We start from the raw sequence: 26,912 nt of genomic DNA on the forward strand, positions 1-26,912 counted from the left end.
CTTTTAATCTCTGGGCTCTCTGGAAGGTTTTTCCATACCTTTTTTTGGCTGCACTGGGTCTGTGCTGCAGCGCTTGGGCTTTCTCCAGTTGTGGTGCATGGGGTCTAGAGCATGAAGGCTCAGTAGCTGCCATACACAGGCCTCTCGAGTTGCAGTACTCAAGCTTAGTTGCCCTGCGGCATGTGGGATCGTAATTCCCTGATCAGGGATTAAACCACATTCTCTGCATAGGAAGGTGGATTTTTAACCAGTGGACCACCACTGAAGTCTCTTCCATATCTTTAAGAAACATTATGAACTGGTCAGAGCAACTGCATTAAGGGCCAGGCATCAACAGAAGTCCTTTGCAAAGGCACTGAGGCAGCCAGGGACCATATCCTCCCAAGTCTCAAGTAAGTACCACACATTCTTCCTCATTCATATTTTATTAGGAAGCCAGATCAGAGAATTCATTAGTTATAAAACTTTAAACATGAATCACTCTTACCAAATACATGATTCAGGTGGCAACACCAGATTTTTCTTAAGACCAGGAGCAATGGCAAATAGGGTATTTCATTTTACAAATATTTAATAGTCATGAAAAAGACAAAAAACTTAAAAAAACAACTTTGTGCCAATGTTAACATCCAGGAACTGCTGTAGAGATGAGGCTGTTAGGGCTTAAATGTTACAATCTGCTAGAAAAGTGACATGACAGAAGTCATCTTTTATTAAAATAGAATATCTTTGTCTCTTTCCACCATATACATATAGATACTATCTCTTTAAATAAATATATATTATGTATTTTAAACAATGATGACTTACTTAACAGCATTCACATGGTGCTTTCCAGCTGGGGCATTTATACTTGTTAAGGAAGGCAAATTCCAAAAAAAACCCAAGGGTCTTCAAAGTAGGAATTTCCAGGGTTTGGGAGCAGCGTCTCAGCTCTCCTCACATGAGGAGTTCTGAGCCTTCCGAGGAGTCATCAGCAAATAAAAGTTCATCCGGCCCTGAGGTCCCCAAGGGCAACGTGCTGGACTGGGACCAAGAGACCCCATTCCTTACCAGTGTGTCCTCTGGTAGAACCCGGTTCTTTTCCGCTGTTCCGGTGGTGGGGGAAGCCATAGCTGGCTCTTCCCATCCCTCATTGCCCCCATTCAGGATGTACCGTCCCTCCTGAGGTCTGTGCTCATGAACTTCCGCGGTGACCACGCTGATGGTGGCGCTGGGCATGCAGGAAGCAATGATGGAGTCGGGATCAATGCTCAAGTCCAGCTGAGTCAGTGCCGAGCCCTGGGCCCGGGCCTCTCCGCTCTCTGGAAGCTGCGTGTTGACATAGATGACATCGGCTTTGTCCCCAGCCACAGGCAGACTCTCCAAGAGCTTTTCTAGCTGCAGTCTCAGCACTGAAAAGGTGGGGCGGTCCAGGGGCTCAGCTCTCCAGCACGAGTGCATGATTTCATACCTGGAAGTGAAGAAGAGCGCGTGACCTCCCCAGCACAGCACCCAGAGCCCACGTGCCAGCCATCTGGTTGTCCCACTCAGGAGGGAATGGAGGGGCTTGGGGATGGAGGTGAGAGTGGGGGTCAGTGTCCTGGCTCCACCCTCCCATCATTCCAGGCCCTGCGAGCCTCGAGGAATGAAGTCGAGAGGTGGGCTGGGGTGGACAGGTGTGTGAGCCGTGAGGGCAGTGCTATGACAGCAGCAGGTGAGCCCTGGGCTCAGACAGCCCTTGATCTGGGTGGCTGCAGCTTCGGGCATGTGCGGGCCTGCTGCGTCTTGGCCGTCTGCTGCTGCCCCATGAAGCAGACAGGCACGGCCACTCACAGACACAGGGACCCCTGCTCTTGCCCGTGACCTCTACCTTCTCCAGTAAAACGCATGACTGACCGTAGTATTTACTAACTAACAGCTGTCATTTAAGGTACTTTTAGACATGTTAGCTTGGCAGCAACACGCGTCCCCACACAAGTACCGTTAAACCCATTTTACAGACAAGTCTCCGGAGAGGGTGATGCTTGGCCCTTCCTAGTTTGAGGGGGAAACTGACCCACACCGAGGAGTGTCTGGTGCCCCAGTCCATGTTCTTAACCACTGAGCTGCCCCGCCTGCCACGGGTCAGACCCTCAGGCGTCTGGATTCTACTCTCTGGGCAAATGGGGGACCATGGAAAGATTGTGTTTAGCAGCATTTTCATGATCAGATGATAATTTTAAGAAAAGTAGGCTTGGATGCCACCCAAAGGATATGCTAGGATCCTGGGGGTGATGAAAAGAGGAAGACAGGAGAAAGGACAGCCCGTGCACTCTTGCAGGAAAGAGGGGCCTGAAATGCTCATTCATTTACATGCTCTGTGATGCCACTGTGCCTAGGTTCCCACAAGTGTGACCACTCTAGGCCCTGCCCAGCCCTGGGCTTCTGTGGTTTGACAGCACAAGCGGACCCTGTTTTATTGCATTTTTTCCCCCCACAGGCATAAACCCATGCTCCTTCTAGCATTTCATTTCATCACACTTCAAGATACTGTGTTTTTTACAAATTAAAAATTTTTATTGACTTATTTGGTTGCACTGGGTCTTAGCTGTGGCACAAAGATTTTCAATCTTCGTGGCAGAACATGGGATCTTTAGTTGCGGCATGCAGGATCTAGTTCCCTGACCAGGGATCGAACCCAGACCCTTTGCGCTGGGAGCATGGAGTCTTGGCCACTGAACTGCAAGGGAAGTCCCTGTTTTTCACAAATTGAAGGTTGGCGGCAACCCCGTGGTGAGCAAGTCTGTCGGTGCCATTTTCCCAAATGCATTAGACTGTGTCACTCACAGTCCAGTAATTCTCACCATATTTCAAACTTTTTAATTATTAATGTTTGTTAGGGTGACCTGTGATTCAGTGTTCCTTGATGTCACTATTATAATATTTTTGATATGCTGCAAACTGCACATGGAAGACAGCAGATTGAATCAGTGGATGTTGCGTGTGTTCTGACGGCTCTGCCCACTGGCTATTCCTAGGTCCAGTTCCCTCTCCTTGGACGTCTCTCTTCTGAGAGAGAGACTGTTATATTTCTGAGATATAACAATATTGAAATTATGCCATTAATAACCATGCAACGGCCCCTAAGTGTTCAAGTGCAAGGAAGAGTCACACGTCTCTCGCTTTAAATCAAAAGCTAGACATGATAAAACTTAGTGAGGAAGGCATGTCAAGAATGAAAGCCAAGACAGGCCAGAAGCCTCTTGGGCCAAACAGTTAGTCAAGTTGTGAAAGCAAAGGAAAAATTCTTGAAGGAAACTGAAAGTGCTGCTCCAGGGAATGCACGAATGATGACAAGGCAAAACAGCCTTATTGCTGATATGGAAGAGTTTCAGTGGTCTGGATAGAAAATCAAACCAGCCACAGCATTCCCTTAAGCCAAAACCAAATTCAGAGCAAGGCTCTAACTCTCTTCAATTCTACAAAGGCTGAGAGGTGAGGAAGTTGCAGAAGAAAAGTGTGAAACTAACCTGAGGTTTTAGGAAAGAAGCTATCTCTATAATATAAAAGTGCAGAATGAAGCAGCAGTGTTATGTAGAAGCCAATTAAACAGAAGATGTAGCTCGGATAATGAGTGAAGGTGACAGCCCCAAACAACAGATTTTCAGAGTTGACAAAACAGTCCTGATTGGAAGAAGATGCCATCCAGGACTTTCACAGCCAGAGAGCAGAAATCAAGGCCTGGCTTCAAAGCTTCAAGGGACAGACTGACTCTCTTGTTTGGAACTAATGCAATTAGCAGATGACTTTAAGTGGAAACCAGTGTCTTTTTTTTTTTTTTTTTTTTACCATTTCAAAAGTCCTGGGGCCCTGGAGAATGACCCTAAATCTGCTCTGCCTGTGCTCTATAAAGAGAACAACAAAGCCTGGATCACAAATCTGTTTATAGCATGGTTTACTGAATATTTTCAGCCCACTGTTGAGATCAATTGCTCAGAGAAATAGACTCCTTTAAAAATAATGCTGCTCATTGACAATGTACCTGATCACCCATGAGCTCTGATGGAGACGTACAAGATTTATGCTATTTTCTGCCGGCTAACACAATATCATACTGTAGGCCATGGATCAAGGAGTAATTTAGATTTTCAAGTCTTATTACTCAAGAAATATATTCTGTAAAGCTATAGGTGCTGTGGATAGAGATTTCTTTGATGAATCTGAGCAAAGTAAATCGAAAACATTCTTGAAAAGATTCAGTATTCTATTGATAGATGCCATTAGAACATTTTTAATTCATGGTAAGAGGTCAAAATATCATCATACGTAGGAGTTTGAAAGAAGTTGATTCCAACCATCATGGATGACTTTGAGGGTCAAGGCTTCAGTTGAGGAAGTAATTGCTCCAATACTCTGACCACCTGATTTGAAGAGCCAACTAACTGGAAAAGACCCTGATGCTGGGAAAGATTGACGGCAGGGTGAGAACAGGGTGGCAGAGGATGAGATGATTAGATAGCATCACCGACTCATGGACATGAGTTTGAGCAAGCTCTGGGAGATGGTGAAGGATGGGGGAGCCTGCTGTACTGCAGTCCACGAGGTTACAAATTTGATAAAGCAGCAGCAGGATTTGAGAGGACTGACTCCACGTTTGAAGGAGGTTCTCCTGTGGGAGAAATGGTATCAAAGAGCATCGCCTGTTACAGAGAAATTGTTCATGAAAGGAAGAGTCGATCGATCATCTTATTTTAAGAATTCACCATGGCCACCCCAACCTTCATCAGCCACCACCCTGATCAGCCAACAGCCACCAACATCAAGGCCAGAGCGTCCACCAGCAAAAAGATTATGACTTGAGGAAGGCTCTGATGATGGTTAGCATTTTTTAGCAATAACATGTTTTAAAAATTGATATGTACATCATTTTTTTAGACATAATGCTATTGCATACTTAAGACTACAGTGTAACTTTTATATGCACTGGGAAACCAAAAACTCCTGTGACTTACTCTACTGCAGTACTCTGGAGCTGAACCCACGATAGCCGGGAGGTGGGCCTGTACTGGGGGGACGGATGGCCGGAGTACCCTGAAACATAGCTGCTGGCTGATGGGACACAGCAGGAAAAGGAAGAACACGGCGGCTTCGTGTGTCACCTTGGAGCAGGGGACAGCGACAGTGCTAAATCACAGCAGCTGCAGCTAGGAAGCCGTGAGTTCAGTTTAGGGATGTCGCCTGGAGGTGATGGGGGGCAGGGCCTGTAGCCTGGGCATTCGGAGGCGGGGTGGTGCCACAAGGAGAGACGGCAGCAGGGAGCAGGGTTCCGAGTGCACGCCGCTACGTGCACCTCTGTGTTTCTCAGAGGTGCCCGGGAAATGACTGCACGTGTTCAGCGTGCTGAGTCACACCAGCTCTTTGTGATCCCTTGGGCTACAGCCCACTAGGCTCCTGATGTGTCCGTGGGATTTCCTGGCAAGAATAACTGCAGTGGGTTGCCATTTCCTTCTCCAGGGGATCTTCCCGATCCAGGGATGGAACTGGGGTCTGCTGCGTTGCAGGCAGGTTCTTTACCACTGAGCCACCAGGGGTCAACTTATCTCCACTAAGTTTAGACAGCAAACAGAGATGTTCAGAAGGATCTGCCTCATTTTTATTAAGAATTTTTTTCTTTTTGGCCTCAGCACATGGCATGAGGAACTTCCCTGACCAGGGGTCAAACCTGTGCCCCTGCAGTAGAAGCCCAGAGTCGCAACCAGTGCACCACCAGGGAAGTATCAGCAGGGCCTGCCTCATTTTTAAGAGAAAAGGCCCCAGATTTGGAAACACAGAGGCTTCTCTGGCCCAGCATCCAGACTCTAGAGGGGACCTGGGAAGCAGGCCTGGTTCACCAGAGCCTCTGCAAGCCCGCAGTGGCGTGAGGGGCAGTCTGGGCACACAGACCACAGAGTCGCTGTTTCATCCGGCTTCCCAGCCACCCGGCATTGCTGAGACTGAGGCTCTTTCACCTACAAAATCTCTCAGAAAACTGACTCAGCCTTCCCTCGCCTTGGCTCCACATGACTCATCTGAGACCGCAGTGTGACACAGCGTAGACCTTCCTAAGACCTCACAGTCAGCTTCTCCTGGAGCACAAGAGAAACCAAGAGAGAAGCAGCCACAAAATGCCCTATTCAATATTGCTTCATGGAAAGGGCTTCCTCATTTGCAGAAGCAAACATTTCATTCACGTGGCCATTGCAGAAACGACCATGAAACCCCAGATCTAATTAAATTAGGATTTCATGATTTTCTTTTAAAGGGCTTGGGTTTTCTGTTTCTGTTCTAAATTTTATGGGTTTACAACCATAATCACCACCACCACCTCCAAGCAGAGTAAGGATCTGATCAAAAAAGCTTCCTTTTGTTTGGCTAAGATGGGACGTTGGAGGCCCACAAGCAAACTGACAGGGGACTTCTCATGGATGTGAGAAAGCAGAGCCAGCGTGCAAGTGTGCGAATGTCTGTGTGTGGGGGGTGTCCTGCACAGGCCCACCTGCCCCAGCAGCCCGGCAAGGCATTCCATGATGGAGCCCACACAGGTACCTGGTCCCGAAAAGTTCTTGTTAAACATGGTGAGAATGCCCCTCTCCTTGGAGCCACAGGAAATTATTTTTATAAAATCTGCAAAGGGGCTTCCCTGGTGGTCCCGTGGTTAAGAATCCACCTGCCAATGCAGGAACACGGGTTAGATCCTGGTTGGAGAACTAAGATACTGCGGGGTAGCTAAGCTCATGGGCCACAACAAGAAGCCCACACGCGGCAAGGACGATCCCGTGCGTCACAACTACTGAGCCTGAGCTCTCCAGCCCGTGCTCCACAAGAGGAGAAGCCACCGCAGTGAGCAGCCCAAGAGCTGCGATGAAGAGTTGTCCCCACTCATAAACAAAGCCAACCTTTCTTGAAAAGAGAGAGAGCATGAATCATCCAAGTACCCCATGCATCGTGAAGTCAACCTGCGTCTCTGTAGGATTGACAGTCCTCCATCATACCCATGGCGGATTGTTTTCCAAAGCCCAGTGGACACCAAAACCTGCAGATGCTCAAGCCCTTACCCTTGGCTCTCTTTACCTGCGGGTTCTGCCTCCACCCACACAGAAGGCCAACTGCGTTTCCTAGAGGTGATTATAGGTGTTGAGGGCATGTGTGGGCTCACCGGAGATGAGCACACACCGCCTACCCCCACAAGGGGCTTCTGGTCCCATGTCTGTGCCTGTCACCCTCTGCCCATGCCCCCCTGCAAGCGGCCCCACCCCAGTGGCCGTGTATCCCCAGGTCTTTGCCGGCTGCCCCGAGATGGAGAGCAACTGACTCACAATTCATCCAGGCAATCCTCGGGCTGCTTCAGCCGATGGCCGTGGAGAAGATAGTCATATATCTCATGGTTCTGGACTCCGGGGTAGGGGGTCATTCCTCGTGTGGCTATTTCCCACATGGTCACGCCAAACGCCCACTGAGGACAAAGCAACAACGTGAGGGCTCAAGTCTTTCCAGAAAGGCTGAATGGACTTCTTCACTGGGAAAGGCCATTTCCTCAGAGCCCTGGCGACGGCACACAGAGCTGACAAAGATGTTAGGGACACGCCGCTCTCCCCACGCGGCAGAGACACGGGGTTGGAACGCCACAGCTCCCCATTTCTACTAGGGGTGTTTGGGAAACCAGACAAAGGCAGGCTAGCCTTCTGTCACTTCACTGCTCTGTTTAATGTTCTGTTCCTACTGTTGATGGCAAGTGTTTTCTTCTCCTGCGTGTGGACTCAGTCCTGTCCAGCTCTTTGTGACCCTATGGACTGTAGCCCACGAGGCTCCTCTGCCCATGGAATTCTCCAGGCAAGGATACTGGAGTGGGTTGCCATTTCCTCCTCCAGGGGATCTTCCCAGCCCCAGGATCAAACCCACATTTCCTGCATTGGAAGGCGGGTTCTTTACCACTGAGCCAGCTGGGAAGCCCTGTTTTCTTTTCCCAAATCTCTGGTTAAGGGTATCTGTCGTTACACAGCACCTTTTATACAGCATCTTGGTTCAAACAGCCACTGGATGAATTCATTTAATTTAATGTGAATCTGAAATATCTTAGTCACTATATTGCAGCAGAGGAAGGTGGGGATAAACGAAGGGCCTTTGCATGTCAGGCTACTTCACCAGAATCTAGTGTCCCACATAGAATTAAAGCATCAAGCAATAAATAAAAGAGAAGGGTGAGCCTGCCCCAATCCTCAGTTCATCAAAGAGTAAGTTGTCCTGTGGCACCAGCTGAGGTCATTTCTTTCAACTTGCCTTCATCTTTGCAATGCGAGGCCCCGAATCAAAGCTCTGAACATACCACATCACTTTTACTGGTGTAGACTCGGTCTGCGAGACTCTCTATGGCGATCCATTTCACAGGCATCTTCGCGATGCGGCCCTGGCGGTAGTAATCACCGCTGTAGATCTTCTTAGAGAGGCCAAAGTCCGCCACGCAGACAGTCATGTCATCTCGCAACCTACAGAGAGAGACAGAGTGAGTTCACATCCTCAGCGACATCAGAGGCAAAGCCTTAAATCCCAGGTCCACACCCAATGCAGCTGAAAACATTCAGGATAAGTACAAAAAATGGGCTTCCCCAGTGGATCAGCAGTAAAGTATCTGCCTGGAATGCAGGAGACACAGGTTCAATCAGGAAGACTCCTTGGAGGAGGAAATGGCAATCTCCTCCAGTAAATCTTGCCTGGGAAAATCTCATAGACAGAGAAGCCTGGTGGGCTACAGTCCATGGGGTCACAAAGAGTCAGACACGACTGAGTGACTGAGCATCAACAATGGCTACTGAAGTCGACTGAAGAGAGGGTGAAGCCGACGTTCAAAGTTCTTGTATAAGCCCTTATCTCTTCGCTGCAAAAGGAAAGTTTTGGTGTAGTCAGGACAAAACTGCTTCACAAGATAGCATCGTGAAAACTCAGGGACAGAACTGTTATGCTTCTCATGACTGTCTTCATGATTGCAGTTTAGTCACCAAGTTGTACCTGACTCTTTGTGACTCCATGGACTGTAGCCTGCTAGGTTCCTCTGTCCATGGGATTTCTCAGGCATGATGAATTGACTTATATGTAATTCTGGATCCAAAAAACCTGATGGCATTCGGGGAGGGTCCCAAAGTCACAGCTAGGACTCCGAGTTGCATGAGAGTGTGAAAATAAAAAAGTAGTCATATATACGCACTACTATATAAAAAACAGATAACTGATAAGGACCTACTGCATAGCATAGGAAACTCTACTCAATATTCTGTCGTGACCTATATGGGAAAATAATGTAAAAAGAGTGCGTATATAAGTATATGTACAACAGATTCACTTTGCTGTACACCTGAAACTAAAACAACATTGTAACTCAACCAGACTCCAATAAAAATTTTTTTTAAAAAGTCACAGGGCAAAGTTTTGGAAGTCAACCAGACTCTTGGAGGCAGAGATAGAGAAAATCCTCAAACAGAAAACCAAGTTGTATCTCAGGGTGGTAGAAATTCCATCTCCAGGGCCAGCCACGCTGTCCCTCTCCCAAATCTAGCTCTCCTCTATATTTTAACAGCAACATGCCACCCAGTACTCCTACAAATATCTACCACCGTGAGGTCCCAACCGCCTCCAGGATGGACCAGGACTCTTACATGCAGTTTCGAGCAGCTAAATCTCGGTGAAGAAAGTTCCTGTTGCTCAGATACTCCATTCCCTGGGCAATGTCCACCATGAACTTCAACAGTGTCTGCAGGGGGATATGCTAGGGGGTGGAAGACATGAGGAGAGAGATTGTTATTATTATTTGGTTGTGTTGTGCAGCTTAAAGCTAGTTGCTCAGTTATGTCGGACTCTTTGAGACCCCATGGACTATAGCCCACCAAGCTTTTCCATTCATAGGATTTTTCAGGCAAGAATACTGGAATGGGTTGCCATTCCCTTCTTCAGAGGATCTTCCTGACCCAGGAATCGAACCCAGGTCTTCTGCATTGCATGCAGATTCCTTATCACCTGAGCCACCAGGGAAGCCCTGTGCAGCTTACAGAACCTTAATTCCCCAACAGGGATTGAACGCACGGGTTTCCCTGGCGGCTCAGACGGCAAAGAATCCACCTGCAGTGCAGGAGACCCAGGTTCAATCCCTGGGTTGGGAAGATCCCCTGGAGAAGGGAATGGCTACCCACTCCAGTATTCTTGCCTGGGGGATTCCGTGGACAGAGGAGCCTTGTGGGCTACAGTCCACGGAGTCAGAAAGGGTCAGACATGACTGAGTGACTAACACAGAGATTGAACACAGGCCATGGCAGTGAAAGTGCCAAGTCCTAACTGCTGGAATTCCTGACAGATTATTTTTTTTTTTTAAAGGAAACCAAGTTATTTCCCTTTGAGGGGTAAAATGATGGCTTTATTTCTTAGAAGTGTGGCCACGAAACAAGGAAATTTCCTTATCACTAACGTCGGTGGCTCAGTGGTACAGAAGTTGCCTGCTAATGCAGGAGACGCAGGACACGAGGGTTTGCTCCCTGGGTCAGGAAGATCCCCTGGAGGAGGGCATGGCAACCCACTCCAGTATTCTTGCCTGGAGAATCCCATGGACAGAGGAGCCTGGCGGGCTGCAGCCAATGGGGTCACAAAAAGTCAGACACGACTCGAGAGACTGAGCATGCATGCAACCTCACAAATGAGGTTTTTAAAAGGGATGAAGACACACAGACAAAATCAACAAACCCTAAAACTTCTTGCAAATATCACATTTTATTGTTTCTTTAGAAGTATTGACAGTGAATAATAGTCTTTTCACAAGTCACAAGGTCGAACGGGATCCTTGTATCCTTCTGAGCAGCAGCGGGACCAACAGGGGAAAGGAGGGGAGGTCTGGTTTCAGTGGGGGAGGGTGTGGGGGGAAGGTCTAGGGTTCAGATGGCAAAAAGCGCTCCGAGAAGTAGCTGTTTCCAATTATGCACCCACATCTGCTATCCTTTCACTTTAAAATGTTTTGAAAGATACTTTTCTTCTGGACAGAAAGTAGGATAGTCTTTACTCCTTATCATGGGACCAAAGAACCACAAGTAAGGATTTAGGAATTTTCATTTTTGTTTTTCTAGGGGGCCTTTCTTTAAGTTTGAACAGTCTAGTGTGTTATTTTTTTCCCCTAGGTTGTAAAAATCAAACCAGACTGTGTGTTAGAAAATCTACCAGGTTGGGATTAATTATGAGGGTGATGATTCAGCAAGACTTCTGTGTAGTAATCCAAGGTTTTAGTGCAATTGGAGGCCTAAAGAGAAGGGTTCACAAGTTCATAGAACTCATAAATGAGTCCATCCTTGATACATTCTCCCCCAAGGGACTGGACTGTCATGGCTTACTCCCTACGGCACTTGAGTCTTCTAAAGTGGTACTGATGAAGACACTGGATTTTTTTAGAAACTTACTTATTTTGGCTGTGCCGGCTCTTCGTTGTGGCACTTGGGATCTTTAGTTGTGTCATGTAGGATCTAGCTCCCTGACTAGGGATTGAACCTAGGCCCCCTGCACTGGGAGCGTGAAGTCTTAGCTATAGGACCACCAGGAAAATCCCAAGACACTGAATTTTTAATGATTTATATTTCCCAACTAAGACACACATCAATAATAAGCTGTATAACAAAATGCTTTAATTATCCTTTACCCTTAAAGAAAATATAAGCAAATCAGGCATGAAACGTTATGCCTCTATTCTGTATATTTGGGGCATTTGGTTTTCTATATTCTAATTTCTAGGAAAGGATTTGGGTGCTAAGAAATATCAAATCTGCTGACATTTGTGAAAGGATAATGAATATCAGGTGCTATTGATTTGTGTCATTTTTTTTCCCAAGCACAACTACATTATGCCTGCAGACTGTGACCAAAGGTCATATAAAAGATGAATGTGCAGCAAAACTAGTAAATGAGTTCAATAAGGTCACCGGATACTAGGTTGACATACAAAACTCAATTGCGTTTCTATGCCCTAAACAGTGAACTGTCCAAAAATGAAATTAAGAAAACATCTACAAAAGAATTAACAAAACACTTAGGAATAAATTCAACAAAAGAAGTGCAAAACGTATACTCTGACAACTATAAAGCAAAATAATTTAGTTCTAAATTAATAGAGAAGTGTCCAGTGTCCATGGATCAGAAGACCAGGGGTGCTACTAACGCAAAGAACAGTGTGGCACCAAGTCCTGCAGGAAAAGCATCTCCGCGTGACTGGGACCACTCCAGAAGGAACAGAAGGCACCTATTCCCAGGGACCTGTCTGACAAGTCAGCAGAGACTTGAATAGAAGCTTGATTTTCTAGTTTGCCTATGAAGCATTTTGTGACTTCCGGTGGCTATAAGGTAGTAAACTATAAAAATATACCCCTTAAAAATTTTTATAACAACCTGGGGGTTTTCATCATTGGAAATATACCTGTATTTTTGCAAATAGAAATAATTCATTAGCAAGTAAAGTGCTGTGTACTTGTTTCCTTGTTATTTTTTTAAAACGTTTTTATTTTTGGTTTCTTTACTTATTTTGTTCAAAAAAACATAAGATGACAGCAGTATTTCTGGCAGACACAGACAAACTGATTCTAGAATTTACGTGGAAGGGCAACAAAACTAGAATAGTGAAAACAATTCTGAAAAAGTAGGATAAATTTGGAGGAATCACATTACCCAATTTTACGACAATAAAGCCACAGTAATATCGATGATGTGGTAAGGGCAAAGGATGGCCCAGAGCTTGATGGAACAGAGCAGAGAACTCAGAAACAGACCCACACGTGTACACAAAGTTGATTTTTGACAAAGGTGGAAAAGCATGAATGGATGAAGGACAGCCTTTCACAAATGATGGTGGTCATCTGTGAACAAGATAGCAACAGACTAAATTTCACCCCAGTAACAAAAAAGAGGATAACCTTTTCACAAATGATGCTGGTCATCTATGAACAAAAGAGCAACAGACTAAATTTCACCCCAGTAATGAAAAATAGCTCACAGACTTAATCACAACATGTAAACAAATTTTTAGAAGAAAACATGGAAGAAAATCTCTTATACCTAGGGTTAGGCAAAGAGTCCTTAGACATAACAGCACGAGTATGATCCATTAAAACAAAACACTGATGGGACTTCCCTGGTGGTGCAATGGATGAGAATCTGCATGCCAACAGCGGAGACAACGGTTTGATCCCTGATCTTGGAAGATTCAAGGGAGCGATTAAAGCCACTGGGCAACTGAAGCCCAGGTGCCACGAGCACTGAGACCCAGGTGTTCCCGGGCCCGCGGGACACAGCTAAAGCCCAGGTGTTCCAGGGCCCGTGGGACACAGCTAAAGCCCGTGTGCCACGAGCACTGAGGCCCGGGTGTTCCAGGGCCCGCGGGACACAGCTAAAGCCCGTGTATTCCAGGGCCTGCGGGACACAGCTAAAGCCTGTGTGTTCCAGGGCCCGCAGGACACAGCTAAAGCCCGTATCCACGAGCACTGAGGCCCGGCTGTTCCAGGGCCCATGAGACAGAACCACTTAGCCCACATGCTAAACCACCAAAGGTGCCACCCCCTCGAGCCTGTGCTCTACAGCAAGAGAAACCACCACAATAAGCTCCTGGACCACAAGGAAGAGCGGCCCCAACCGTCTGAAACTAGAGAAAGCCCAAGCACAACAACGAAGACCCAGAGCAACCAAAAATAAATACATAAATCGTAAAAACCAAAACAGGCATGAGCATGGGACCACCACGGGAGCCAGAAGAAGGCAGGAACTCTTTCCTTTTTAGGTTCTTCCTGCCATCCCTCAAAAGAACAGGACAAAACCAAGAAAATGAAAATAAAAAATCTCTTGGTGTTTCTATAACACTTGCATACAATAGCAACAGGGGCAGCAAGGTACAGGAGAGAAGGCTCCAGAAAATGTTCTCTGTAAACTGGTCTCAGGTTTTATGGGTTTTTTTTAAGATTTATTTTGTTTTTGAAAATAATTGTATTTTATTTATTCATTTGGCTGTGCCGTGTCGTAGTTGCAGCAGTCGGAGTCTTCGATCCCAGCACGTGGGACCTTTAGTTGCAACAGGTGGGCTCTAGTTCTCTGACTAGGGACGGAATGCAGGCCGCCTGCCCTGAGAGTGCAGAGTCTTAACCACTGGACCACCGGGGAAGTCCGTGTTTACTTTAGTTTTGACTTCGCTGCACAGGCTTCTCTCTAGTTGCAGTGAGCGGGGACTACTCATCATTCTGATGCGGGGGCTTCTCCTTGTAGTGGCTTCTCTTGTTGGGACCCGGGCTCTAGGTGCACGGCTTCAGCAGTTGGGGGTCCCAGGCTACAGGGTACAGGCTCAGTAGATGTGGAGCACTGACTTGGTTGCTCCGTGGCGTATGGGATCTTCCTGGACCAGGGATGGAACACGTGTCCTCTGCACTGGCAGGTGGGTTCTCATCCACTAGACCACCAGAGAAGCCCAGGTTTGTGGTTTCTCCAGCTTCTCGATAAACTTTCTGGTGAGTGGCCATTCCTCCAGGTCCAGCCTCGGGGGATGAGGACCTTCCCCTGCGGCGCTCCAGGCACCACATTGCTACTGCTCTCTCATCAGGACCCCTTCCACCACCTGGGGCTGGGGGGCGAGGTGCTGCAGTCTAAGGGCCCGTTTCTGGTTGCTTTCTCTGTGCTGTGGGGCTTGAGGGCAAGGCTTGCCCTGTGGGGTCTCAGGGGTGGCCCTCTCTCAGGGGCACCATGGAAGGTAGGCAGGCAGGTCCACCCATTCCTAACATGCTTTCTGATTCTGAGGACAGAGGGGCTTGGGACAAATAGAAAGACGGATGCAACCAATTTCCCCTCCAGTTCTCTGAAAAAAGCTCCGTGCAACTGGGAACTGAGATGGCTCCGACATCTGGTGATTCCATAGTAAACAATCCAGAAAAGGAGACTGTGAAGGAAAGAGCCACTCTGATAGCAAGAGGGGCCCACTCAGCTCCACTCCCAGCTGGTTTCTCCCCCACATAAGATGAGAGTAATGAAGCCTGTGGGCAGGTCTGCTGTGACGACGGACACCCTCCATCACCCCCAGGGCCTGCAGTGAGCACTGGACAAAGCCAGCGGCCCCTGCTTCCCTTTCGAGGTTAGACGCTGAGGTTGTCCTGGCCCTGTGGTGGGAGCCCCAAGTACTGTTCAGGCAGTGGGGTGATGAATTACCTTTGGTCCTGTCTCCAGTCGGGAATAGAGGAGGTAGGTGTGCAGATCTCCATATTTCATGAAGGGTAAAATCACCATGGGCCTGGGGATGCCCTGAGGGCTCATTTCTATACATACGCCTGGAATCAAAACCAGAGAGTAAGTTACAAAGAGCCCTTGTTAGCAGTGACCAGAAAACGCGCTGCAGGAGCGCTGGGTAATTGAAACCACGCACTCTCAAATTAACAGTTAAAAAAACAAAACAAAACACTCATAACTCACACACTCTGTGTTATAGAATATGGAACACACACTGCGGTCCACTTCTTGGTATTTTTTTTTCCTTTCAGACTAGTGCCAGTCTTTGCATGAAAGTTCTCAAAAAAGTAATCAATACCAAATACAGCCATGGAGAAGGATATGGCAACCCACTCCAGTATTCTTGCCTGAGGAATCCCATGGACAGAGGAACCTGGTGAGTCCATGGGGTTGCGAAAGAGTCAGACACGACTTAGTGACTAAACAACAAAAAACAAGTATAGCTGTAGAAACTCATGGAGTTTTTGTTACGCTGAGTCAAACTGAGGGGGAGGTGACCACAGGAGAATTCGAGGGCAAACTAGTTTCAGACGGTTAAATAATTAATCATATTAAGTCCCCTGCAACCAAATACTTAAAACTATTGGAAGAATTAATTCTGAGGGCCCATAGGTGAAATCCATGTCTCTAAATGTTAACAGTGATACACAGGAAAGCTCCACGTCATTTGTCACAGATGCTTGAATCAGAGTCTGTCTGAGGTCAGGCTCGCAAAGCTCTTGCACACGGTAGTCAAGGACTAAACACTATTGTCCTCAGACTCTGCCGAAGTCAACAGCTACAAATGAGCAACAGTAGTTTCTTTGACACAACACTGTCTCCAAACATTAGTTTTCCCATCTCTCTGGCAGTGTCCATCATAATAAACATTGAAAATTCCCCCAAGAATATAGCATTTATCAAGTTAAAAGACAGCAAAAAAAGAAGTCAGCAGAACATTCAATTATTTTTAGGTTGCTCCCCCCTTTGGGAAGAACATCACACACCAACCACTTGAGACCAGCTCTCCATTGAGTATTTGTTAGTAAATGGTGTCACAAAACCAAATTCTCATTGTTAAATCACTGACTCAAATCCCATGAAACTGCCAACATAAATCCCAAGAAATTAATAAGTTAAAAAAATTTCAATGTCTTTTCAAGTACTGATTTCTTAGGTTGTGCTGTGCTGTGCTCAGTCGTGTCTGATTCTTTGTGACCCTGTGGACTGCAGCCCGCCAGGCTCCTCTGTCCATGGGACTCTCCAGGCTAGAATACTGGAGTGGGTTGCCATGCCCTCCTCCAGAGGATCTTCCCAACCCAGGATTGAATCCAGTGTCTCTCATTGCAGGCAAATCCCTTACTGTCTGAGCCGCCAGGGAAGCCACATTTCTTGGGCTCTATATTGACAATTTCATGGAACTTGATTCAGTTGATTTAAAAACTGTTTCTCAGGACTTTCTAGTGGTCCAGTGGTTAGTACTCCTAGCTTACACTGCACGGAGCAGATTAAATCCCTGAGGGGAACTAAGATCCCGCATGTCACTTGGTAGAGCCAGAAAAAGTTTTAAGAAAAATTGTTTTTCGAAGATGATCTGTGGAATTTGTCTAATTTACAGCTTTACCCTACTAGCACTTGATTCATGTACAACCTGAAATCAAGACAAATGACAGCATAACTAGCTTTCACGTCTTGTAAGCGGGGTGGTAGTGGTGGTTTAAGGGCTGCATCGTGTCTGACTCTTTTTCGACCTCGGGGACTGTAGCCCTCCAGGCTCCTCTGTCCATGGAATTCTTCAGGCAAGGATACTGGAGAGGGAGAATACTGGAGAAGCCATTTCCTTCTCCAGGAGATCTTCGCAACCCAGGGAATGAACCCAGATCTCCTGAATTGCAGGCAGATTCTTTACCAACTGAGCCATAAGGGAAAGCTTGTAAGGGTGGGGCCCGGAGGGTGGGGGTGGGGGTAACTGAGGCTATTTTAATCCACAGCAACTTAGAATTCTGTGGACACTAAACATTCCTGAGCTCACTGGTGTCCAGGAAATTCAGGCCTATTTTTACAACCAGCTTCAGAAAAATGCAACCATAAAAAGTCTTTTGGGAGAAAAACCAACTCTTTTTTTTTTTTTTGCAGGATATTAGTTCCCCAACCAGGGATTGAACCCAGGCCTCCTGCAGAGGAAGCGCTGAGTCCTAATCACTTGATTGCCAGGGAATTCACAAAAACCCAATGTTACGAAGTACTCTGGGGTTATACAAAGCATAATGTTTATCTGCCCCAGAGATTTTTGCTTTGGCCTAGAGTATATCAGCCAAGGCCCTCTGGCCACCCAATGCCGCATTTCCGTGAGTACCTAGGAGCCGAATGACGTTCGGATGATTGAAGTCTTTCATGCACGCGGCTTCACTGAGAAATTCCTCAATCTCTCGCTGCGAAAAGTTGTCCACTAAAAGAAAAGATGGAAAAGGTTAGCCATGAGTTATTACTCAGGGAAGGGGAAAGAGGAATAGCAATTTTATTCTTTAAAAGTAAAATCAGGAAAAGGCAAAATAATAGGGACAGTAAGAATGGTTGCCAGGGACTGGTTTGGGGAGGGACAAATCAGTTGCCCACAGGGATTTTCAGCAGGTGAAACTTCTGTGTGACCCTGGAATGGTGGACACAGGACATAATGCATTTGTCAAACCCTACAGAACATACAACACAAGTTGGACCCTAATGTCACCTGCTGTTGCCGTTTCCTCACCAAGTTGTGTCCAACTCTTCGCGACCCTGTTGGACTGCAGCCCACCAGGCTCCCCTGTCCTTGGGATTTCCCAGGCAATACTGGAGTGGGCTGCCATGCCCTTCTCCTTGAGGATCTTCTTGACCCAGGGATCAAACCCATGTCTCCTGCATTGCTAGGTGGATTCTTTACTGCTGGAGCCACCAGGAAAGCCCCCTTCTATAAATCTAAAACCATTCTAAAAATTAAGTGATCAAACCAGTCAATCCTCAAAGAAATTAGTCCTGAATATTCACTGGAAGGACTGACGCTGAAGCTGAAATGCCAATACTTTGGCCATCTGATGTGAAGAACTGACTCACTGGAAAAGACCCTGATGCTGGGAAAGATTGAAGGCAGGAGGAGAAGGGGACAACAGAGGATGAGATATTTGGGTGGCATCACCAACTCAATGAACACTGAGTATGAGCAAGCTCCGGGAGTTGGTGATGGACAGGGCAATCCATGGAGTCACAAAGAGTCGGACATGACCGAGCGACTGAACTAAACTGATTCTTAATAGCAAAAAACAAACAACAAAAAAAACCACCTAAAATAGAATCCAACTGGCCTGTTGCAATGATTTTTGCCTCAAAAAAAGAGCAAACTGCTTCCCCCACTCAGCATATTTCTTGCAAGTCTGGCTGCCCCATTCTGCCTTGTGAACTAGATGCACTTTCATACCAAGTTTCTGGAATCACGCCAACTCAAAAGAGACATTTAAAATTCTATAATTAGGCTAAGTGAAATAAGCCAGTCACACAAGGACAAATACTGTATGATCCCACTTCTGTGAAGTATTTAGAGAAGCCCAGTTCACAGAAAACTGAATGCTGAGTGCCAGGTGCAAGAAGGGGTGCAGAGAAGGGGGGTTGTTCTTTAATGGGTATGCAGTTCAGTTTTGTGAGGGGAGAAAGTTATGGAGGTGGATGGTGGTGATAGTTGCACAAGAATATGAATGTACTCAACGTCTCTGAACTGTAAATTTAAAAGATTCTTCAGTTCAATTCAGTTCAGTCACTCAGTCATGTCCGACTCTTTGTGACCCCATGAACTGCAGCACGCCAGGCCTCCCTGTCCATCACCAACTCCTGGAGTCTACACAAACTCATGTCCATTGAGTCAGTGATGCCATCCAGCCATCTCATCCTCTGTCATTCCCTTCTCCTTCTGCCCTCAATCTTTTCCAGCATCAGGGTCTTTTCAAGTGAGTCAGCTCTTCGCATCAGGTGGCCGAAGTATTGGAGTTTCAGCTTCAACATCAGTCCTTCCAATGAACATCCAGGACTGATCTCCTTTAGGATGGACTGGTTGGATCTCCTTGCAGTCCAAGGGACTCTCAAGAGTCTTCTCCAACACCACAGTTCAAAAGCATCAGTTCTTCGGCGCTCAGCTTTCTTTATAGTCCAACTCTGACATCCATACATGACTGCTGGAAAAACCATAGCCTTGACTAGACGGAACTTTGTTGACAAAGTAATGTCTCTGCTTTTTAATATGCTATCTAGGTTGGTCATAACTTTCCTTCGAGGGAGTAAGCGTCTTTTAATTTCATGGCTACAATCACCACCTGCAGTGATTTTGGAGCCAAGAAAAATAAAGTCTGACACTGTTTCCACTGTTTCCCCATCTGTTTCCCATGAGGTGATGGGACCGGACGCCATGATCTTAGTTTTCTGAATGTTGAGCTTTAAGCCAACTTTTTCACTCTCCTCTTTCACTTTCATCAAGAGGCTCTTTAGCTCTTCTTCACTTTCTGCCATAAGGGTGGTGTCATCTGCATATCTGAGGTTATTGATATTTCTCCTGGCAATCTTGATTCCAGCTTGTGCTTCCTCCAGTCCAGCGTTTCTCATGATGTACTCTACATGTAAGTTAAATAAGCAGGGTGACAATATACAGCCTTGACGTACTCCCTTTCCTATTTGGAACCAGTCTTAGGATGATGTATTTTGTGTTATTTTTACTCGCTATGTTGTATCCAACTCTTTGCAACCCCATGGACTGTAGCCCGCCAAGCTCCACTGTCTATGGGATTTCCCAGGCAAGAATACTGGAGCAGTCTGTCATTCCCTTCTCCAGGGGATCTTCCCGACCCAGGGGTTGAACCCATGTCTCCTGCATTGGCAGGAGGATTCTTTACCACTGAGCTGCTACAATTAAAATCAACCATAGGGAATTCCCAGGTGGTCCAGTGGTTAGGATTCTGCACTTTCACTGCTAAGGGCCCTGGTTCAATCTCTGGTTGCGGAACTAAGATTCTGCAAATCTTGCAGGGTGCACCCCCACCAAAAAAATAGGGAAAGAAAATCAAACATAAAGCCGGCACACCTTACGGAATGCACATTAACAGGAGTGGAGTGTTGTCTGCAGTCACATATAAAAGCATGTAGTACAGGGTCTGTGCCTCCTAATCCTCCTATCAAAGCAAACTCAGGGAATGTCTGCCCACTTTGCCCCAACCAACCAAGTGTGATGGTAGGCAAAACCCTCCCCCGAAGTGCAACCCCTCCAGGCCAGTGTAGATGAGTGTGTGACTTGGAGGCCAGAGACGACTTGGCTTTCAACCTTTGATCATTAGCATGGATGCAATTCCTACACAAATGACCCTAATTTTCTATTTTCTTTCATTCTTTTCTTAAAAGGTACTTTTATTTATTTTGTGGCCGAGCTGTCCCCTGAGCAGAGATCCCTCAGGGATTCAGTCTGTGCCCCCTGCCGTGGAAGCGCAGAGTCTTAGTCACAGGACCACCAGGGAAGTCCTGTGCATGTTCAGTCGCTCAGTCGTGTCCGACTCTTGGAGACCCAGTGGACTGTAGCCTCCCAGGCTCCTCTGGCCATGGAAATTTCCAGGCAAGAATATTGGAGTGGGTTGCCATTTCCTTCTCCAGGGGATCTTCCCAACTCAAGAATCAAGCCCGTGTCTCCCTGGACACCAGCACAGATTCTGGAGTGTTCTAATTGGTATCTATCACTATTTATGTCAACGCTGTATCAACAGTTCCTCCTCCTCCACACTGCAACCAAAGGGAACATTCCAGAACGCCATCTGCTCTTGCTTCTCATTTGCTGAAGACTCTTAACAGTGGTTTACCACTCATGGGTTGGAAACAGACTCTGTGATGACTTTTTGGGCCCTTCGTGACCCAGATGTAGGCACTCTCCTCAGCTCACTTGGAGACTGTAGTTTGTGATCACAGCTCTCCTTCCTATGCCTTTGGGCAAAGAACACTTCTCCTCTCTAAGAATCCTGCCTTCCAGGCAGCCCACAGCTTCCTGCAGACCCACACAGCCACCCTCATGTGAGGAAGTGAATCCACCAAGCCAGAATGACCCCTAGGGTCAGATGCTGCTACCAGATCCACCCTGCCTTGAAAATTCATGCCTTACTTTGGAAGCATTATCTCTACTAGGTGACAGAGGCAGGGAGGTAGAGAGTAAACAACAAACACTATTGCCTCGTGTGTTGGGGCTCAGGGTGGGTCATCCCAAAGTATGCCACAATGGCATACGGATTATTCTGAATTACAGTTACTTAAATGGCAACCCACTCCAGTGTTCTTGCCTGGAGAATCCCAGGGACGGAGGAGCCTCATGGGCTGCCGTCTATGGGGTCACAGAGAGTCAGACACGACTGAAGCGACTTAGCAGCAGCAGCAGCAGCAGGAAACAGCTAATGCAAGAGGGACGCTCTGACCCTCCTTTTTGTCTTCCTGAAAACAGGAAGACAGATAAATCTCTCACGTGAAAGATGAAGGACATCCTTATCACCAGAGACAGGGAATTCAGGCTGAAGAAGCCTGTATAAACAAACCTTGATAGGTCTTTAAATTGACTACCCCAAGCCCAAACTCTGTTTGGATTCTTCACTTAATTGGACATCTCAAACTCAAGTTTCTTTGTCCTGTCATTTCCTCACAATGGTGTTGTTTCTCTAAAATATTTACACAGTGCCTCCTTTGGCCACTTTGTTAAGTCCCATTTCTATGAGATCTTCCTGGGCATTAATTAAAATTTATGTTTTTTCTCCTTTTAATCTGTCCTGTGTCAATTTTATTATTAGGCCAGCCATGAGAACTTAAGATGGGTGGAGAGGCAAATTTCCCCCTCCCTGGCAAGTGTAAAGAATATGCATAGATATATCTGTGTAACTGAATCACTCTGCTGTACCCCTGAAACACTGTAAGCCAACTGTGTGCATGCATGCTCAGTGACTCAGTTGTGTCCGACTCTTTGTGGCCCCATGGACTGCAGCCCACTAGGCTCCTCTGTCCATGGGGATTCTCCAGGCAAGAGTACTGGAGTGGGTTGCCATTCCCTTCCCCAGGGTATCTTCCCATCCCAGGGATCAAACTCTTGTCTCCTGCATTTCAGGCAGTTTCTTTACCACTAGCACCACCTGGGAAGCCCATAAATCAACAATACTTCAATAATAAATACATAAATAAACAAAACATTAAAAAAGAAAAGAATATATGATGCAGGTATGAACAGTTCATTATAGTAGCTCTCCCTCTCCTTGACAGGGATCATGACATATGAACTCCATCATCCATCACTGGCCTGATGAAGCACCAGATACTGAAATAGCTGCCCGCCTCTAGAACAACTGGGGTTAACTCACACTTCATGGTTTTCACAGCCACCTTCTGAGAGGTCCCATCTTCCTGATTAAGATTTCCTTCCATGACAGACCCAAACTCTCCTGTGAAATAAAACATCTATATTGACCTTGTGCAAAATCTTTCCTGCCCACAAAAGTGGGATAGTACCAGAGCTGTTATTTTCATGTGACCCCAGAGTGACCTCCACACAGCAGCTGGTCAGAGCCGGCCCAGGCCACCTACACTGGTCAACCCAGGGTACAGGCTGTGCACTAGCCTTCTGCTTGGCACAGGCTTGTTTGGCTCAGACTTAGCTCAGTTCATCACTTTAGTATGCATCAAAACTGATCCAGGAAACTTATAAGACAACCTGGAAACTGTTACTGACATGCATCAAGTACAAACTCTTAATACTTCTATCATTCATCCTAAGAGATTTTGACATGAAATGTGTGTCTTCACTTTTGTTCCTATGTAACTTGGCAGGTGCAAAGAACAGTAAGCTTAAGAACTAGAGGAAAACATTGAAAGTGTATGGTAAGCTGACCGATGAACAGCTGCTTTTTAATAAAGGAAGGGAATTGATATTTTTAAGAGGCTCTTTTCACACAGGCTCTTTTCTTTTTTAAATTTTATTATTTATTTATTTACTTTTGGCTGTGTTGGGTCTTTGGGATTTTGCTAGTTGTGGTGCGTGGCTTTCTCACTGTGGTAGCTTCTCTTGTTGCAGAGCTTGGGGCTCAGTAGTAGTGGCACACAGGCTTAGCTGCCCACAGCTGTCCCTGACCAGGGACTGAACCCACGGCCCCTGCATTGGTAGGCAGATTCTTTAACACTGGGCAACCAGGGAAGTCTGAGGCTCTTTTCATAGGTCACATCTGAGTTTCAGAAATCACTGTTTACTTTTTCATTTTAAAAGTTATAAAATAGAACTATGAATATTTGTATTATAAGTTAAAGTCACAAGAATGGTATTCTATTTAATGTATATATTTTAAAAAATGACTGTGAACTGCTTACCTTTTTACTCATATTTTGAAAGAAAAAAGCTGCTTACCTTCACCCAGAATTTTTCCAAGAACAAGAAGGCTCCTGTCAATCACGACATCCTCTAGTTTATTTTGCAGTTCCTCACTGACTCCCAAGCTCTGTACTATAGAAGGTGTGGCAGAACACATATGACCTGTCAGGATGCTTCCTTTCATATGAACATACTTACAATTATAAAGTTCCATAGACAAGTTTAACAGTTTTCTCATTTTATATGCATAGCTCTCCCTGCCAAATGTCAGTAATGAAATATCATACTTAATCCTGCTGTGACTAAAGTGAGTACAATCAATACATCAGGGCAAAATTAATCCTGAACGATTATAAAAATCAGAACCATTCCCACTGGGCAGTAGCAGCAGCTGGCAATCAGATTCATGCAGGGAAGCTTTGCCTTAAAAGAGTGAGGAATACAAGTCAATATTCTTTCTAAGTATTTACTATTATACCCCTAACTATGGGATATGAAACCGTCATCAGGACATCTCCCCTGCCCTCCCAGCTGGGGAAGTTGGCACAGAATCCATGGGAAACATGTCGAGAACAAGGCACAGTCTGTTTTGCATATGATGCGTACAATCTCACTCTAATGACGTAAGAGGAGCTAAGTGGAATACTTGGTGGGGGGACTGAAGACCAAGACTCCCTGTAAGGTGTAGATATACTGTACAACCAATGTTATCAACAAGAACTATTAACCAGGAAAGGGAGACCAATTTGGTAACTACTGGCAAATGATTCAGTTTGTGCCATAGTTCGGGAATAAGTAAGACTTTGAAAGAGAAAAAAACAATGTGGATCATTAGAAATAACACATTAGCTCTCAGCGGAAAAATTTTACCCAAATCATCCCCCCATCGGAGAAAGAAATTGGTCCAAATGGAGGATTTTTTTTTTTTTTAATGCAAGAATAGACACCTAAACCTCAAAACTTCTGGATTAGAGAAGGAATTAATAAGACACTACATCAAATGAATTTTTGTTCCATAGCAATCTGCATTCCATCATCTTTATATTTATTTATTGTTTTGTTTTTTGGCAAACATCCAAACACTTGAATTTGATAATATTCAAATACTTTCTACACTGTTTCTAAAATTATTCAAGAACAGAGCTGTTTATTCCCATTCTTTGAGACCAAGAGTTGCTGCTCTGATTCAGCAAAGTTCAAACCATAATTGTCAGAAAGTATGTTAGGAAGTTGTTCTCTGACTTGGTTGCCAGGAAAAAACAGGAAATGAGCTCTGAGGTTGTGACAGTTGCTTTGCTGTTTCTTTTAAGTCTCTCTGCCTGCATCTTCTCCTCTCACCCTGAGAGTTCCTTCTTCCTCCCACGTTTCAGAGCACCAGGAGTCCTTAAACCTTCACCTGAGTACAGCTCCAGGTTTCCAGGGAATTGCCCGGCAGGGAAGCCCAAGGCCATGCTGGATTCTCTGCTTGTTGCTTTCCAAAGACATTTTGCACATTAAAGATAGACGTTCTCCAACTCCTTTGGCTTTTGTTAGAAATCCATCAATTAGTTTGTGGTTCTTTGCTTGTTCTTAATAATTTCTTTTTGGTCACACAGCATGTGGGAAATTAGTCCCCTGACCAGGGATTGAACCCTCATCCTCTACATTGGAAGCATGGAGTCTAAATCACTGGATATCAGGGAAGCCCCTCAATAATCGTGGCTTTTGCCAAAAGAAAGAAATGAAAAGTCAACTTACAGGTGAGTTCGATGGCTCGCCGGCAGAAGGACTGCTTTGCCATGTAGCTGATGACCAATTCTGAATCCTCCTCTGTGAAGGCGCTCCTGGGTGAATGAAAACGGACATCTCAGACTAGAAACAGAGAGCTACCCAGGCTGGGGCTGAGTCCACAAGATGCTACTAGGCTGCTGCCTGTTAAGAGAGCTCTTCTAGGCCAGAAACATTTCCCACCAGGAGAAACAAGCTTCTTCCTTAGATCCATTTTAGGACTCTGTCTAGGAATCATGGAGAGTTTAGAACTGATAAGCTCCCAACAGCCAAAGCTGTAACAATTTGAGCAACACAATGAAGTTGTGTTGGATTATAACCCCAAGTATAAAAGGAATATCCATGAGTCCAAATTGACACATATATACATGCTTGTGTATATACACGCATGTGTGTGTGTATAAATAAATAAAGAAGGGAAGAGAAACAAGTCTCCTGTGCAGAAGAATTCCAAATATTTCATATACATGCTCTGTATTTTAGGGCTTCCCTGGAGGTTCAGATGGTGAAGAATCCGCCTGAAATACAGGAGATCCAAGTTCCATCCCTGGGTTGGGAAGATACCCTGGAGAAGGAAATGGCAACTGACTCCAGTATTCTTGTCTGGGAAATTCCCTGGACAAAGGAGCCTGGTGGGATATAGTCCATGGAGTTGCAAAGCATCAGACATGACTGAGAACAACTAACACTTTCTATTTTTAAGAGATGGGGGGAGTGTTAACTCCTCACCCTGTAAATGTGAGCTGCAAACACTGACTTGCTTCCAAAGAGCCCAGTATAAAAAGGGAGAAACAAATAACTATGGTAGAGAAACTAGGCAGAAACTGCCTCAGCTAGGTGATCAGGATCAACATCCACAGTGAAATCACACTGACAGTGTGTATCCTTGATGTAACAGGATGAAGATGGTACTCTGCCCCTGTGGTCTTCCTTTCCACTACCCTAGTCTAATCATGACGAGAACATCGTACAAATTCTAACAGAGACTATCCTACAAAACATCTGGCCAGTACTCCTGAAAACTATCAAGTTCATCAAAAACAAGGAAAGTCTGGGAAACTCATGGAGCCTAAGGAGACATAACAACAAAATGTAGTGTGGTGTCCCGGACAGGACCCCAGCGTAGAAGAGGGATAGCAGGTAAAAACAAAGGAAATTTGAATAAAGTATGGACTTTAGTTAATGATAATGTATTCACACTGTTTGACTGATTGTAGCAAATATAACTAACATAAAATGCACTATCACACTCACATAAAATGTTACTAACAGGGGACCCTGGATGTGATGTAGATGAAAAGTTTCTATACTGCCTTCTCAATTTTTTGGTAATTACAAAACTTCCCTAAAAAATAAAGCCTATTTTTAAAAATCCATTTAGTCACTGCTTTAGCCTAATTGGTATGAAAGTATTATGAATTAGAGAGTCTAAATTATAGACAACCTCACTTTTTCTAATGTATATGGATTATTTTAAAATAGAAAACACGTTAAAAATAAT

At 45.6% G+C, this 26,912-nt stretch overlaps 1 protein-coding gene across 3 annotated transcripts in view; it reads right to left on the bottom strand.

Moving 5' to 3' along the window:
• Window positions 1-409: 409 nt before the first annotated feature.
• Window positions 410-26,912, bottom strand: part of MERTK (MER proto-oncogene, tyrosine kinase) — a 120,973-nt gene continuing 94,470 nt past the window's right edge. For 2 of the 3 annotated variants that reach the window (XM_040267535.1, XM_040267536.1), the window contains 9 exons: window positions 25,382-25,467; window positions 23,681-23,776; window positions 22,644-22,724; window positions 17,609-17,701; window positions 15,196-15,314; window positions 9,648-9,757; window positions 8,324-8,483; window positions 7,317-7,453; window positions 563-1,453 (listed from right to left, as the gene is read on the bottom strand). In XM_040267535.1, coding sequence (XP_040123469.1) covers window positions 940-1,453; window positions 7,317-7,453; window positions 8,324-8,483; window positions 9,648-9,757; window positions 15,196-15,314; window positions 17,609-17,701; window positions 22,644-22,724; window positions 23,681-23,776; window positions 25,382-25,467 — 1,396 coding nt within the window. In that variant the 3' untranslated portion in view covers window positions 563-939. Of the gene's footprint in view, window positions 1,454-7,316; window positions 7,454-8,323; window positions 8,484-9,647; window positions 9,758-15,195; window positions 15,315-17,608; window positions 17,702-22,643; window positions 22,725-23,680; window positions 23,777-25,381; window positions 25,468-26,912 lie in introns of all 3 variants that reach the window. The other variant, XM_040267534.1, reaches the window with a different exon arrangement.

The sequence above is a fragment of the Oryx dammah genome, unplaced genomic scaffold, assembly GCF_014754425.2.
Source record: "Oryx dammah isolate SB20612 unplaced genomic scaffold, SCBI_Odam_1.1 HiC_scaffold_25, whole genome shotgun sequence".
NCBI lineage: Eukaryota > Metazoa > Chordata > Mammalia > Artiodactyla > Bovidae > Oryx > Oryx dammah.